This window comes from Sus scrofa, chromosome 18, assembly GCF_000003025.6.
Source record: "Sus scrofa isolate TJ Tabasco breed Duroc chromosome 18, Sscrofa11.1, whole genome shotgun sequence".
Lineage (NCBI taxonomy): Eukaryota > Metazoa > Chordata > Mammalia > Artiodactyla > Suidae > Sus > Sus scrofa.
The window spans coordinates 13618380-13630241 of NC_010460.4; the positions used below are offsets into that span (position 1 = coordinate 13618380).

The window sequence follows — 11862 nt, forward strand, 5'->3', positions numbered from 1 at the left end:
GAAGGCTGCCCTCTGAGCTCCCATCAACCCCTTGTCCTTCCCTGACAGAGCCTGGCAGTGGGTGATGCCCCAAGACCCCATGGCTTGCACGTGTGGTCCTCTGCCTCCCAGCACCCACTGTCCTCAGAACTACAACAAACCACAACATGCCTTTAGTGCTCGGATAGGTCAGCAATGCTGGCAGTAAGATCCCCACCTTCCTCCCCATCCAAGGCAAAGGCTTGGGACCAGTAGGGGCGGGAGGGGCTTGGCGCATGTGCTGGCTGCCACCCTCTGACTGCAGCTGCCAATGAGAAGTTCACCCCCATCTGCTTGCTCTCACCCGCCTTTTGCCCTGTGTGGTCCTGGCCCTCTGTGCTCCTGTGGCCTCAGAAAAGCATTTCACCTTTCTCTTAGATCACGGCCAAGTCAGCCAGTGAGACCAGGGCCAGGGTGCAGGCTCTCCAGACAGACAGATAGGTTCCTCTCTGGCATGACCACTCATCACCCGGGGCCCTCGCTTCCTACTCTGTAAACACACGTCATGGTACCTGCCCCATGGATCTGCTGTGAGGACTGAAGTCCATACGTGACTGCTTGGCACCTAATAAGCCCCATGAGAGCTGAACCCTGAGTCTCGGGGGCAGAGGAGAGGCCCTGGCCCTGTCCCTATGGATCCTTACCAGGGAAGGCAAGGATGACGAGGGTGAGATTGATTTTTGTGGCCTAGAACACCAGAGTCTAGCAGGGCCACCTACATCAAAGCTGATGTGGGGAGAAGTCCCATCTCAGCAAGTTGGGGCCACTGTTGTTTTTCCCACTTCTTTGTTTTCCTGCAGCACGTCGAATGCAGACTTCAGTTCTCTGATGATGAACAAGGTATGGCCTTGGGTTTCTGCGGTACTTTGAGATCCATGAAAGACCCTCAAGGTAACTGGGGGACAGAGATGCCCGGCAGCCTTCACAGATGTGAGGGCAGAGGGGGTCACCTGATCCTGGCCGCCAAGGCCTCGCCCTGAGTGCTGGGTGTAGTTTTTACAAAGCGCAGTTAACCTCCCCTCACAGAAACCCAGATTCAGCCAGACAGACACCCAGGAGCCACAGACTCAGCCTAGGGCTCCTTTGAGGAGGGATTCATTATAGAAATCTTGTTACAAAAGGGGCATGTGCGCAGGGGAACTCGAAGATGGCCTGCACGCAGCTCCTTGGCCTCGCCCTCCCCCAGAGCTGGTTTTACCTCTCTCTCTTTTTTTTTTTGCTTTTTGCCTTTTAGGGCCGCATCCTTGGCATATGGAAGTTCCCAGGCTAGGGGTCGAATCAGAGTTATCGGGTTTGTTAACCACTGAGCCGCAAAGGGCATTCCCCTTCTCTTCTTAACAGCATTCCCAACAGATGGGCTGTGATCAATCTCAACTGTGGACTTGGTTGTGGTGCAATTTTGTTTTTCTTTATGTTAAAGAAAAATGAAGTGTTTTTCATTAGCTAACAAAGTTCTAGAAAGCCAAGTTCTCCTATAAGGACAGGGCTGTGCTCTGCCAAGTTTCAAAAACCTCTTCAAATCCGGTGCTTGGCCCCAGCCGGACGGGAACCTTGAGGAGGAGGCAGGCACTGTGGGGGGCTCTCCACCGCATGCTCTCCCTGGCTCTGGTCTCCGGGTCCCAGAGGGCAGAGGAGTGGGTGCCCCCGGGACGATCAGGTGGCTTCACCAGGCCCCCACATCCTCCTTTTGATACTGTGACGGTCTTTGTCCCGACAGAACCTGAATGGTGTGCCCACCGTCACCAGCCCCGTCAAAACGGCAAACCACCAGGACCAGAAGCGGCACCCGCCCCAGGTAATGCAACTGCACCTCCTGGTCGTGTTTCCACATCACGTGCCTTCAGTTGCCCAGGGGGCCCCGCTCAGGGGGCTGTGAGGGCGTCAGGCTAGCGAGCTGTCACAGGCCCTCTCCGTCCACATGTGTGTCTGGCCTGCATGCGCCTCGGAGATAAGACAGCTCACTCACTGCTGACTTCGGCAAGTCATTCCACTATCTGAGCTCGTTTCTTCAGCTGTAAAGACCGAGCTTGGTCTATATCAGAGCTGTTCAAACTATTCCCCAAAGGTGCTTCAGGAGCACTGCAAATATTTTATTCAAATATCCTGAGGGGTTTTTCTGTTTTTTGGGTTTTTGTTTTTGTTTTTTTTGCTTTTTAGGGCCACACCTGCAGGATATGGAGGTTCCCAGGTTAGGCGTACAATCAGAGCTACAGCTGCCAGCCTATGCCACAGCCACAGCCATACCAGATCCGAGCTGCATCTGCAACTTACACCACGGCTCATGGCAACACAAGATCCTTAACCCACTAAGCAAGGCCAGGGATCGAACCTGCATCCTCGAGGATGCTAGTCAGGTTCGTTAACCACTGAGCCATGATGGGAACTTCTCAAGTATCCTGAGATTTTTAAGGCTACCGCTTTTCTGTGACCTTATTTTCCTAGTACTATATCACCGAAACAAAATGCAGACGTAAAACAGACGTTGAAGCTGGTGTAAAATTGCAAGGATCACTTATAACCCTTGATTTCAATGTTCTGCGTTCATCAGAATCATCTGTTATATAACATCCATGTCATCATAAATAAATGCCATCGTTATTCAACACCTGAGCTGAGCGTCTGCTCTCTAGTCTTGCCTCAGTAGGTAGCAATTTTGATTTCTATTTTTACAGAGACGCAGGGAGATGAAATTTTGTACCCAAGGCCCTAGAGCTAGTGAGAGGAGCGCCTCAATTCCAATCCAAGTCTTTTGGACCCTATGTGGATACTTTCAGTTAAAAAACAGAAGTGTGGCCATTAAATGCTCATTTCTGCTTTTCTGTTGGAGGGGCCATGTGCGCTTTCATTGGGAGAAAGGATCATGGAGAACCACCCGGCCAGAGAATCTAGAGGCCCCTCCAGCTCTTGCCGATGACTCGTTCAGGAGGATGTGGAGGCGCTTAGCCTCTCCCCGGGCCCTCCCAGGAAGACGGGGCAGTGCTTACGGGCTTGGAGAAGTGTGGCCTTGCTTTTCCTATGAGCTGGCCGGCAGACATCTGCACCCAGCTACGCCTAGTGCCTCACGATTGCAGGCCAGGCCTGGCAGGACAGAGGGGCACTTACTTTCTTCTTTAGTCCACAGTTGAGATCAGAGGTCAGCAACTCCTGACCCTGAAAGACCATCACGTGGACCATGCAGGGCCTGAGAGGCCCATGGCAAGGCCTGTATGCAACGAGGAAGGGGAAAGTGGGGAGGAAAAGCCAGTTCACAAGAAGGGAAAAAGACTGAGGAAGAGAGAGGAGAGAATCACACTTTTTCACTCTCCACCCAATCAAAGTAGACTCTTTCTGTGCTGCAAGGCATATTTTTTAGTCATCTCCCAACTAGGACTGTGTTCTAACTCCATGTAGAGCAACCATTTTCTATTTGGTATTTAAACACAAAGTGGAGAGCAGTCTGTTTTACTGAAATTCAAGTAAAAACCAGAACGTGTTGTCAATATTCCTAACAACAAAAATAATAACAATAGCTTACCATTTGTCAAATGCCAGCAAGTGTTCCAAGGTCTTTCCATTTCCTCTTCACAACAGTTTGGCAAAGAAAATATGATTTCCTCATTTTACAGAAGAAACTGCAGCTTGGATGAGGCTGCTCAAATGTAAAGGGTAGCAGAACTGGAACTGGGATCTGTCTCTCTTTTTTTTTTTAAGGGCCGAACCACAGCATACGGAGGTTCCCAGGCTAGAGGTCGAATTGGAGCTTCAGCTGCCGGCCACAGACACAGCAACACAGGATCCGAGCCGTGTGTACAACCTACACCACAGCTCGTGGCAATGCCAGATCCTAACCCACTGATCGAGGCCAGGGATCAACCCACATCCTCACAGACACTATGCCAGGTTCTTAACCTGCTGAGCCACAGCGGGAACTCCTGGGATCTGTCTTTCTGACACCCAAGCTCAAAATTTTCCACGGCACAACGGTGCCCCTGCTTTTCAGGCTTTGTGCGCCAGACGGTTCAAGCTGGGTTGGAGAAATTCACTGATTTTCCTTTGCTAGGAAAAGCCACCAGTACCGACCCCCCGCCCCAGGAACCAGGAACTCAAAAAGAAATACAAGTCCCAGCACGACCAAATGATCTGCAAGTGCCTCTCCCTGAGCATCTCCTACGCTGCCACCATCGGGGGCCTGACCACCATCATTGGCACCTCCACCAGCCTCATCTTCCTGGAACACTTCAACAAGTAAGCCACTCGCTCGGTCAGTACATGCTGGCGAATCACCCACTGTGTGTCAGGAACAGAACCAGGTGCTGAGGATACCGGAAGATGGAACCAGAACAGTTTCTGTACCAAGAGGGGAAAGAGGCGGTCGAGTCACTACAGTTGAATGGGATGGGAAGGGCGGGATTCTGCAGGAGCAGCCCAGCCAGTGGAGAGGGAAACCCCTCCCCAAAGAGGTGACAATGAAAGGGAAGACCTGGGACACGGGCCGGAGTAAACCACATGAAGGGACAGCTTCCAGACCAAGGAAACAGTGCAGGAGGGCTCAGAGCAAGAGAATGGAGCTCCCAAAGAACACAGGGCAAAAGGAGGCCAGGGAGGTCGATGCGCAGGTCACAGGGAGCCTCACGAGGCCGGCGAAGGACCTTGGACTTCATCCAGAAGGCTGCGGGGAGCCTTTGAAGAATTTCCTGGTGACCTAGATCAGAGCAATGTGGTCAAGTGATTGGAAAGAAATGTCCGTAGGTTGGGGAATAAGATGGAGACGAGGAAAGGGAGAGATGGCTGTGAAGGGAAGGAGAGATGGGGGTGATGACTAAAGGAGGGCGAAGTAGGATCAAGAAGGGGGTTTGGTTCCATCGTGGCGCAGGGTAACGATCGATAGACATGAGTTGAGGTCGGTCCTGCCTGTCAGGGTTAACGATCCGGCGTTGCTGTGAGCTGTGGTGGGTGCAGACGCGGCTCGGATCCGCGTGCTGTGGCTCTGGCGAGGCGGGCTACAGCTCGATCAACCCTAGCCTGGGAACCTCCATATGCTGAGGGAGAAAGAAATAGCAAAAAAAAAAATAAATAAAAAAAAAAAAAAAAAAGAGAAAGACATTAAATGCTGCTAGGAATGATCCTGATGGGGGGATAATTACTGACTTGGGAGAGAGGGGATGACCGATAGAGTGAAGTCACTGAGAAAACAGGACAGGATGGGATCCAGGGCAGGGAGTGAAGAAAATGACTGTGTGGGCTACTTTGCTGTATAGCAGAAATTGACAGAACACTGTAAATCACCTCTACTTTAATTTAAAATTTTTTTTTGTAAAGAAAAAAAAAAAAACCTCATCATCCACAGCAAGAGAACACATCTTTCATCTCAGCTCAAAAGGGAAGGAGAGAAGAAAGGAAAGAGGGAGGGAGGGGGGAGGGACGAAGACCCAAGCAAAGTTTAAGACCTAACTGCCCAGGATCTGAGCTCCTCACACCACAGTACTCTGTCCAGGCCCTGAATTTCTTCTCTTTAATTTCTGGCTCACTTTGCAACTGAGCAAATTCATATTCCTTTACTCTATTTCCTGCGTGGTAAAATGGTCTTTAACCCTAATTGTGGTTTACCTGGACAATCAGGATTCTAGGAAGGTGGGCTCCCTGGATCCCCACTGGTCTGAAAAGGCCACCAGGCTGTTTTTCTTGGCACTGGTGAACAGACCACCCCCAGAGTTGATTCTGGCTGTGTTTAAGAATCACTTTCAGCATATACAGTCTCACTTCTAAAAATTCTATAAATCCTATTAGGCCTTGCATTAAATCATAGAAGTCTATTATTTAATTGATTCTAAAAGTCCATCGCTTTTCCTGGGTCCAGGAGCAGGGCCTGGGCTTCTGGGTACAGGGAAGAGATGACGCAACAGACTTCACATCTGCTAGCCCAGGACAGCCACAGACTCACTGAGGGATTTATACCCTCGGGTATCCTTCTGTCTCCAAGAGCCCTTCCCAATGCCCACTGTCAGTGACCCACCCTGGCCTTCAGGGAGGGCACAAGCCGTCATAACACGGATGTTAGAGGCACACAGATGTTAGTAAAAGCAAGTCCATGACCAGGCCACAGTGCAAAAGAAGTAGATGTCCCTGTGACAAGAGAGATTCAACATCTGGTGTTCTCTTTGGGGGTGGGGTGGGGGATCCTGTTCTTGGCCCGTCTCTCCATTTCCATGAAGAGTCTATTGTGAAAAGAGGGGCGCCGTCTCTCCCACCTCTGACAAGTTCTATGCCCAGCCCAACAAAAGGGTCCACAGGCCTTGTTCAGGCTCAAGTCATGGCTCCCATGTGGTCCAGCCAGCCAGGAAACCATGCCTGGGATCTGGGGACGAGAAGTCCTCTGGATAACCTCCTTGGCCCCCAAGACAGCAGTGGATTTGGGGATTGCAACTCATGGTTCCCCTGTGGGAACAGTTAACATCGAAACGCATGCCAATCAGAACTCACCTGCCTTCGCTGATTTTATAAACAAAGCTATCAGATTGCCTCCCCTAGTCTCTGTTCTCTGTCTTGAAAACCAGAGGAGTAAAGTTATCAGAATCCTTATGTAAAGTAAAAACAAACAGTTCTGGAAGTGATTTTCCTGGGTGGAAAGTACATATGCCTCAATGATACAAATTTTGGTTGTTTCAGTGATATAAATTTTAGCTCATTTCATAAGTCTTGATTGGGTTCAGTTGCAGCTGTCAAATGAATTCTAGATAATGTTTAACCATATTTATATCATTATCTCTATCATTAGCTCTGCTGTATGTCTTCTTAAGGAGCATTTAGCTTATTACCCCCAAATCAGCACATGGAAAGCCACCTTTTTCTAATCGCTGACCTGGCTCTTTCCCTCCAGCCAGTATCCAGGTGCAGACGTGGTCAACTTTGGCACCTGGTTCCTCTTCAGCTTCCCCATCTCCCTCATCATGCTGGTGGTCAGCTGGTTCTGGATGCACTGGCTGTTCCTGGGCTGCAAGTGAGTCCCGGGCCCCTGCCCATGAGGCGCTAAGCCTCTCCTGTCCATCCAGGGACATGGACATGGCCCATGCCCTGGAGGACGCCACTCCAGGGAGCTGCCACCTAACCACAGAGGATGCCCTGAGGAGGACGCAGTGCCTACATGAGTCAGGCATCACCTGTTCCAGACACTGAACATACACAGAGTCCACACTGCGAGCTCTACGGTGACATGTTCTTCATTTCAACCAATTGGTTAGAGGAAGTGCAGGAGTCATAAAAAGTCCAAATTGTGGAGTGTTTAAGGTAGTTTCATTTCTCTCAAAGCATACAGAGTCATCTGAACTAATTTCTAGAGAAATGACTTTAAGCAGAAGTTCCTTTGGCTTCATTTTATCGACATGACTGATTTATACTTAATAAGTGTGTGAAATATGCTCATATCCTTCAAAATATCAGACATGCCTCTTGCAATCTTATTTCTACTATTAACCTGCTCAGCGAGCCTTTTTTCCATTACCATACACTTACTCCAAATACATAAAGGAAGATATATAAGAATTTTTGCTTTTAGTCCATGAACCCAACATTCCCATTGCTCAGGGAATGTTCTCTGAGCTGACTTTTTAAAAAATAACTCATAGACTACTGTCAAATCAATGACAGCTGTATACATCTATGCCTCCAGTTAGCTAACTGAGAAGTAGCATCCACTTTTACCCCGGACAAGCCTTGTCTCTAGACAGAGACACACACACACCAATATATAAGCATCTACAGATATGCCACATCACATCAATTCTCGCTTATATAAAGGACAAGCGTACAGAAGCAATCCCACATAAATACACTCAGACAAGCCCATGAGACGTGACTTCACACTGATACACCAGAGAAATCCCCAGAGGCTGTGTAACTTGGAAGATCAAGTCGTAGGATAGGTGGGGTGGGTGGGAGGGAGAAGAGTGATTGCAGCAAACCTGTAGTATCTGTATTTGCTTGAGACTTGATCTCACCGGGCCTCAGAAGTGTGCTTCCTTTATTCTTCTGCCCATTCTCCCTTCTCAGTTTTAAAGAGACCTGCTCTCTAAGCAAGAAGAAGAAGACCAAAAGGGAAGAGTTATCAGAGAAGCGGATCCAACAGGAATATGAAAAGCTGGGAGCCGTTAGGTGGGAATCAGCTCTTCCTCCACTTTCCTTCCCCAGGAGAAAGCTCAGCAGGTCACGTGCCCACAGAAGCAGCCTTGTTCTCAGCCATCCCTTGAGTAGGGGGGGAGTTCTCCTCAACTCTAAATCCAGGCATTCGGAGATGCCCCCGACTCTGGGGGCTGCCCTTCCCTTTCCGGGGGAAGGTCCAAGTGATTAAGCAGTAACTGTGCTCTCCTCTCTGGTGCTGGAGCTCCGAGTACAGACGCATCCCAAAGCGAAGGGCCAGAGCCAGCGGAGATGCCCCAGGTCCCGAGTGGGTCTTTCTGTTTTATTTTATAGTTACCCTGAAATGGTGACTGGATTTTTCTTCATCCTGATGACAGTGCTGTGGTTTACTCGGGAGCCTGGCTTTGTCCCCGGCTGGGACTCCTTCTTTGAAAAGTAAGTAATAGCATCTCTGAGAACAACCTCTTCACCCAAACTCTTCAAAGAGAACTCACCTGGCTCCCCTCCTGGACTCTCAGGTACAGTCATGAGCCCAGGGAGCACCTTGTTCCCTTGAAAGTCCTCTTTTTTGGGGAAGCCGCCATGTGGAGTCAGGAAGAATAGTCTCTGGAGTCTGAGTTTGGGGATCAGAGCTGCCATGTATTGGCCACATGACCTTGGTCTTATTATTTAAGCTCTGGGAACCCCAGTTTTTATGAGGGTTAAAGAAGACAATGTTTGTAAAGTAAAACACCGCCTATGAAGACTGGGCCACGGGGTCGAGGCGGTGTAAGGAGAGGCAAACACAAGCTCTAGCCCCACCCCTATGCGCCAGGACCAGGGCCACCGGCCACAAGCTCTCAGTGCCAGCTTGTGACCCTCTCAGGAGAGAGGGGCATCCTTTTCTATTTCCTTTATCTAAACAATTCCAGTCACTCCTCCTAATAGGCCCACAAATTCACACTAGGACAGCTACCCCAGCCAGGCCCTGCCTCCGGACATTAACCATTGCTCACCAAATCCACTGCTGAACAGCACGGCAGCAACTGGCAAGAAAGAAGGTTGACATTCCCTCTAGACAAGGTCTGAAGAGAGGCACTGTGTCCAGACAGGCTGGTACCCCCGGGGCTTCCCAACCCTCCTCCCCAGCTCTGCTCATCTCTTTGCCAGGAAGGGCTATTGCACCGACGCTACAGTCTCCATCTTCCTTGGCTTCCTCCTCTTTCTGATTCCAGCAAAGAAGCCTTGTTTCAGGAAAAAGAATGATGGTGAGAGGAGTTCAAAGGAAGAACTTGGGGGCGGGCTCTGGTCAAATATGGTCCAAGTCAGAACTGTCAGGTAAAATACCCAAGCCCTCCTGCCTGCCCCCCCCTTCCCAAGTAGCAGAGCATCCTCCCAAATCACCTGGTGCCTCCACGAGGCCCCGAGCTCCACAAATCACCCCCACTAGTGTTCATCCGGCTCTACCTCCCTGTCTACCTGTGATCCAGGGGAGGACCAGGAGCCCTCCCCGGGGATGGAGCCCATCATCACATGGAAGGACTTCCAGAAGACCATGCCTTGGGAGATTGTCATCCTGGTGGGAGGAGGCTATGCTCTGGCTTCTGGCAGCAAGGTAACCCTTGAGTCTGTTTTACTGGGCCAAATATTTTTCCAGCAGCTTTACCTGATGAGTCATGATGGCCCTGGGAGGGGAATGTACAGGCACTGAGAGGCGAAAAGTCCCAACTCACTGGAAAGGGAGCCAGTACAACCAGGAATAGACATCCTGTCCCATGCTGAGCCTCTAAGCTGGCACTACTAGGAACAGAGGTACAGACCGGCTGTGCCCTGGTCATGGCACAGTCATTCACACCTCATTTATGGGCCCACGCTGCTATAAGCAAAACATGTACTGGATTTTGCAGCCATCTCCCTCTGGGGTTTTGACAGCGGTGACAGGTGTGTCCGCAAGGGCCAGAGGTGCCCCACCTTGACCCACAGCAAAATGTCCTCCGCCAGTCCATATGCACTGCATATGGGAGAATGTATGCTAAAAGCTGACGTAAATGCCTCCCGATTTCCTGATTGGGAGGATCTGGGATGAGATCTTTTAAAGGGGGCTGGTGGGAAAAAATGATTTTCCTGGACTGTTAAACCTTTCCTGAAGTAAACCAGCCTAAGCATCAGTCAGGAGAAGGTTCTGTTTTCTCCCTCTACCGTCTCTATACGTCAACCCATTCTAAACTTGGCTCACTTCTGATGGCCACTGTGGGCCCAAACATCATTTATATCTACACCATTCACAGGTCACAGAATCCTCCCCTTGGAAGTTACGGCGGAAGACGCCGGGTCCCGTCTCCCACTCAGAGATCTTTCCCTGCGTGACCCCTGAGCTCGAACACCCCAGGGACAGCAAGCCCTGCGGAGATAACGAAGAGTAGCTGGTCTTTACTTTCAGCTCAGCCCTTCTGGATGTCTTCCACTCTTTGTTCTGGCTTTCTTCTCGGGACCCCTCTCCTAGTGATAATTATTGAAACAATAAAGGCAGTGATTAGGTCCCCATAGATCATTTTGTCCCCCAAGTAGAGAACTCCCTGGTTGCTTTCACCATTCCTCAGGGGAGTAGAGACCTCTTAGCATGCTGGTCTCTCTCCTTAGAACTCACCCTGCTCTGCCCTTGGTCAGACCTGGTCCAGGGCGGTCAGTCTACCCAAGCCCCAACCTGTACTTCTATGGTAGATTTTACAAGCCTTCCCTGCACTCATGTCATTGTTTATATGCAGTCAACTAAAACCCGTCCTTCTTTTCGCTGTTAGCCACCATTAAGCTTCACGTCCTTCAACCAATCCTGTATATATGCTGTCAGTATTTTTAGCTCCAAGTTCACACCATCATACTTAGCTTCGTTGAATTTCAGTTTTGGCCAGTTTTGGCCTCTGAGCCCAGGCTGGCAAGATCTTTTTTTTTTTTAACCAAAATGTGCATGTAGAGTTGGTACATCTGTAAAACCTACTGACTCTACTAACTTTAATAAGATAATTCAGGTACTATATATATGGTTCTTATTCAAAATAATTTCAGAGTCTTAACATAAGGGAGGAAAACACAATAAAAAAATGTTTTCATCCAAGGGTTTAAAAAAGTAAACTTTCCTTCGTGTTTTCTTTTCCTTACTTTGCAATTTAATGTATCAGTTTATTTCAAATTATAGCATAAACTAGTTTTTCTGAAAAAAAAAATTGCCACTAAGTTATTTCACTTTACTTATGAGTACTACTTGGATAACATGAAAAATAAAACTCCATTTCTTTTAAACATACCCTTTCCACTCAGCTAACTGCTCTCCCTCTCCTGTCTTTGTCCAGTAAGCAAGGGTTAATGTGTGACAAGAGATAGTAGGTGCAGAGTTCCTGTAGGGCTCAAGCCTCTGCACCAACCATTAATTGACGCGGGCCCCACGTACTGGGTTTACAGCTCTCAGTCGGTTGATACAAAAGAAAGTGCTCCAAGGTAAAAATGGCTACATCAGAGAATTCTGAAGTCCTTTGGCCATGAGCATGCCATCAAGTGGCCAGGGTGCTGTGGAGATCAAATGAGCTTTTGATGAACTTGCAAAAGAGGAAAGGTAGTAAAACATGAGTAGGACTTACAGTTTGAGGAATCATACATAGAATGTGTCACCTTGCTTCCTGCCCTACTCCCACTTCTTTATTGCATTTGCAGTCTGGAAGGTAAAGAGGAAAAGTCAAAGCCTGTCAACCATGTACGAGA

The 11862-nt window shown here is 49.2% G+C and overlaps 1 protein-coding gene and 1 long non-coding RNA gene across 4 annotated transcripts in view; one reads left to right on the plus strand and one right to left on the minus strand.

Moving 5' to 3' along the window:
• LOC106506763 overlaps positions 1-11862 on the minus strand; it is a 77043-nt gene that overhangs the window by 29353 nt on the left and 35828 nt on the right. The window contains exons 5-6 of one of the 3 annotated variants that reach the window (XR_001302304.2): positions 11742-11815; positions 7956-8062 (exon numbers count right to left, since the gene is read on the minus strand). This is a non-coding gene — a long non-coding RNA (uncharacterized LOC106506763). Of the gene's footprint in view, positions 1-7955; positions 8063-9788; positions 10609-11741; positions 11816-11862 lie in introns of those variants that run through there. The other 2 variants (XR_002340482.1, XR_002340480.1) reach the window with 2 other exon arrangements.
• The window catches only part of SLC13A4 (solute carrier family 13 member 4), a 47915-nt gene that overhangs the window by 24645 nt on the left and 11408 nt on the right, over positions 1-11862 (plus strand). The window contains exons 6-13 of the mRNA XM_003134643.4: positions 819-858; positions 1736-1813; positions 4058-4242; positions 6875-6994; positions 8044-8145; positions 8464-8565; positions 9280-9377; positions 9600-9724. Of these exons, the coding sequence (XP_003134691.1) occupies positions 819-858; positions 1736-1813; positions 4058-4242; positions 6875-6994; positions 8044-8145; positions 8464-8565; positions 9280-9377; positions 9600-9724 (850 nt within the window). The remainder of the gene's footprint in view (positions 1-818; positions 859-1735; positions 1814-4057; positions 4243-6874; positions 6995-8043; positions 8146-8463; positions 8566-9279; positions 9378-9599; positions 9725-11862) is intronic.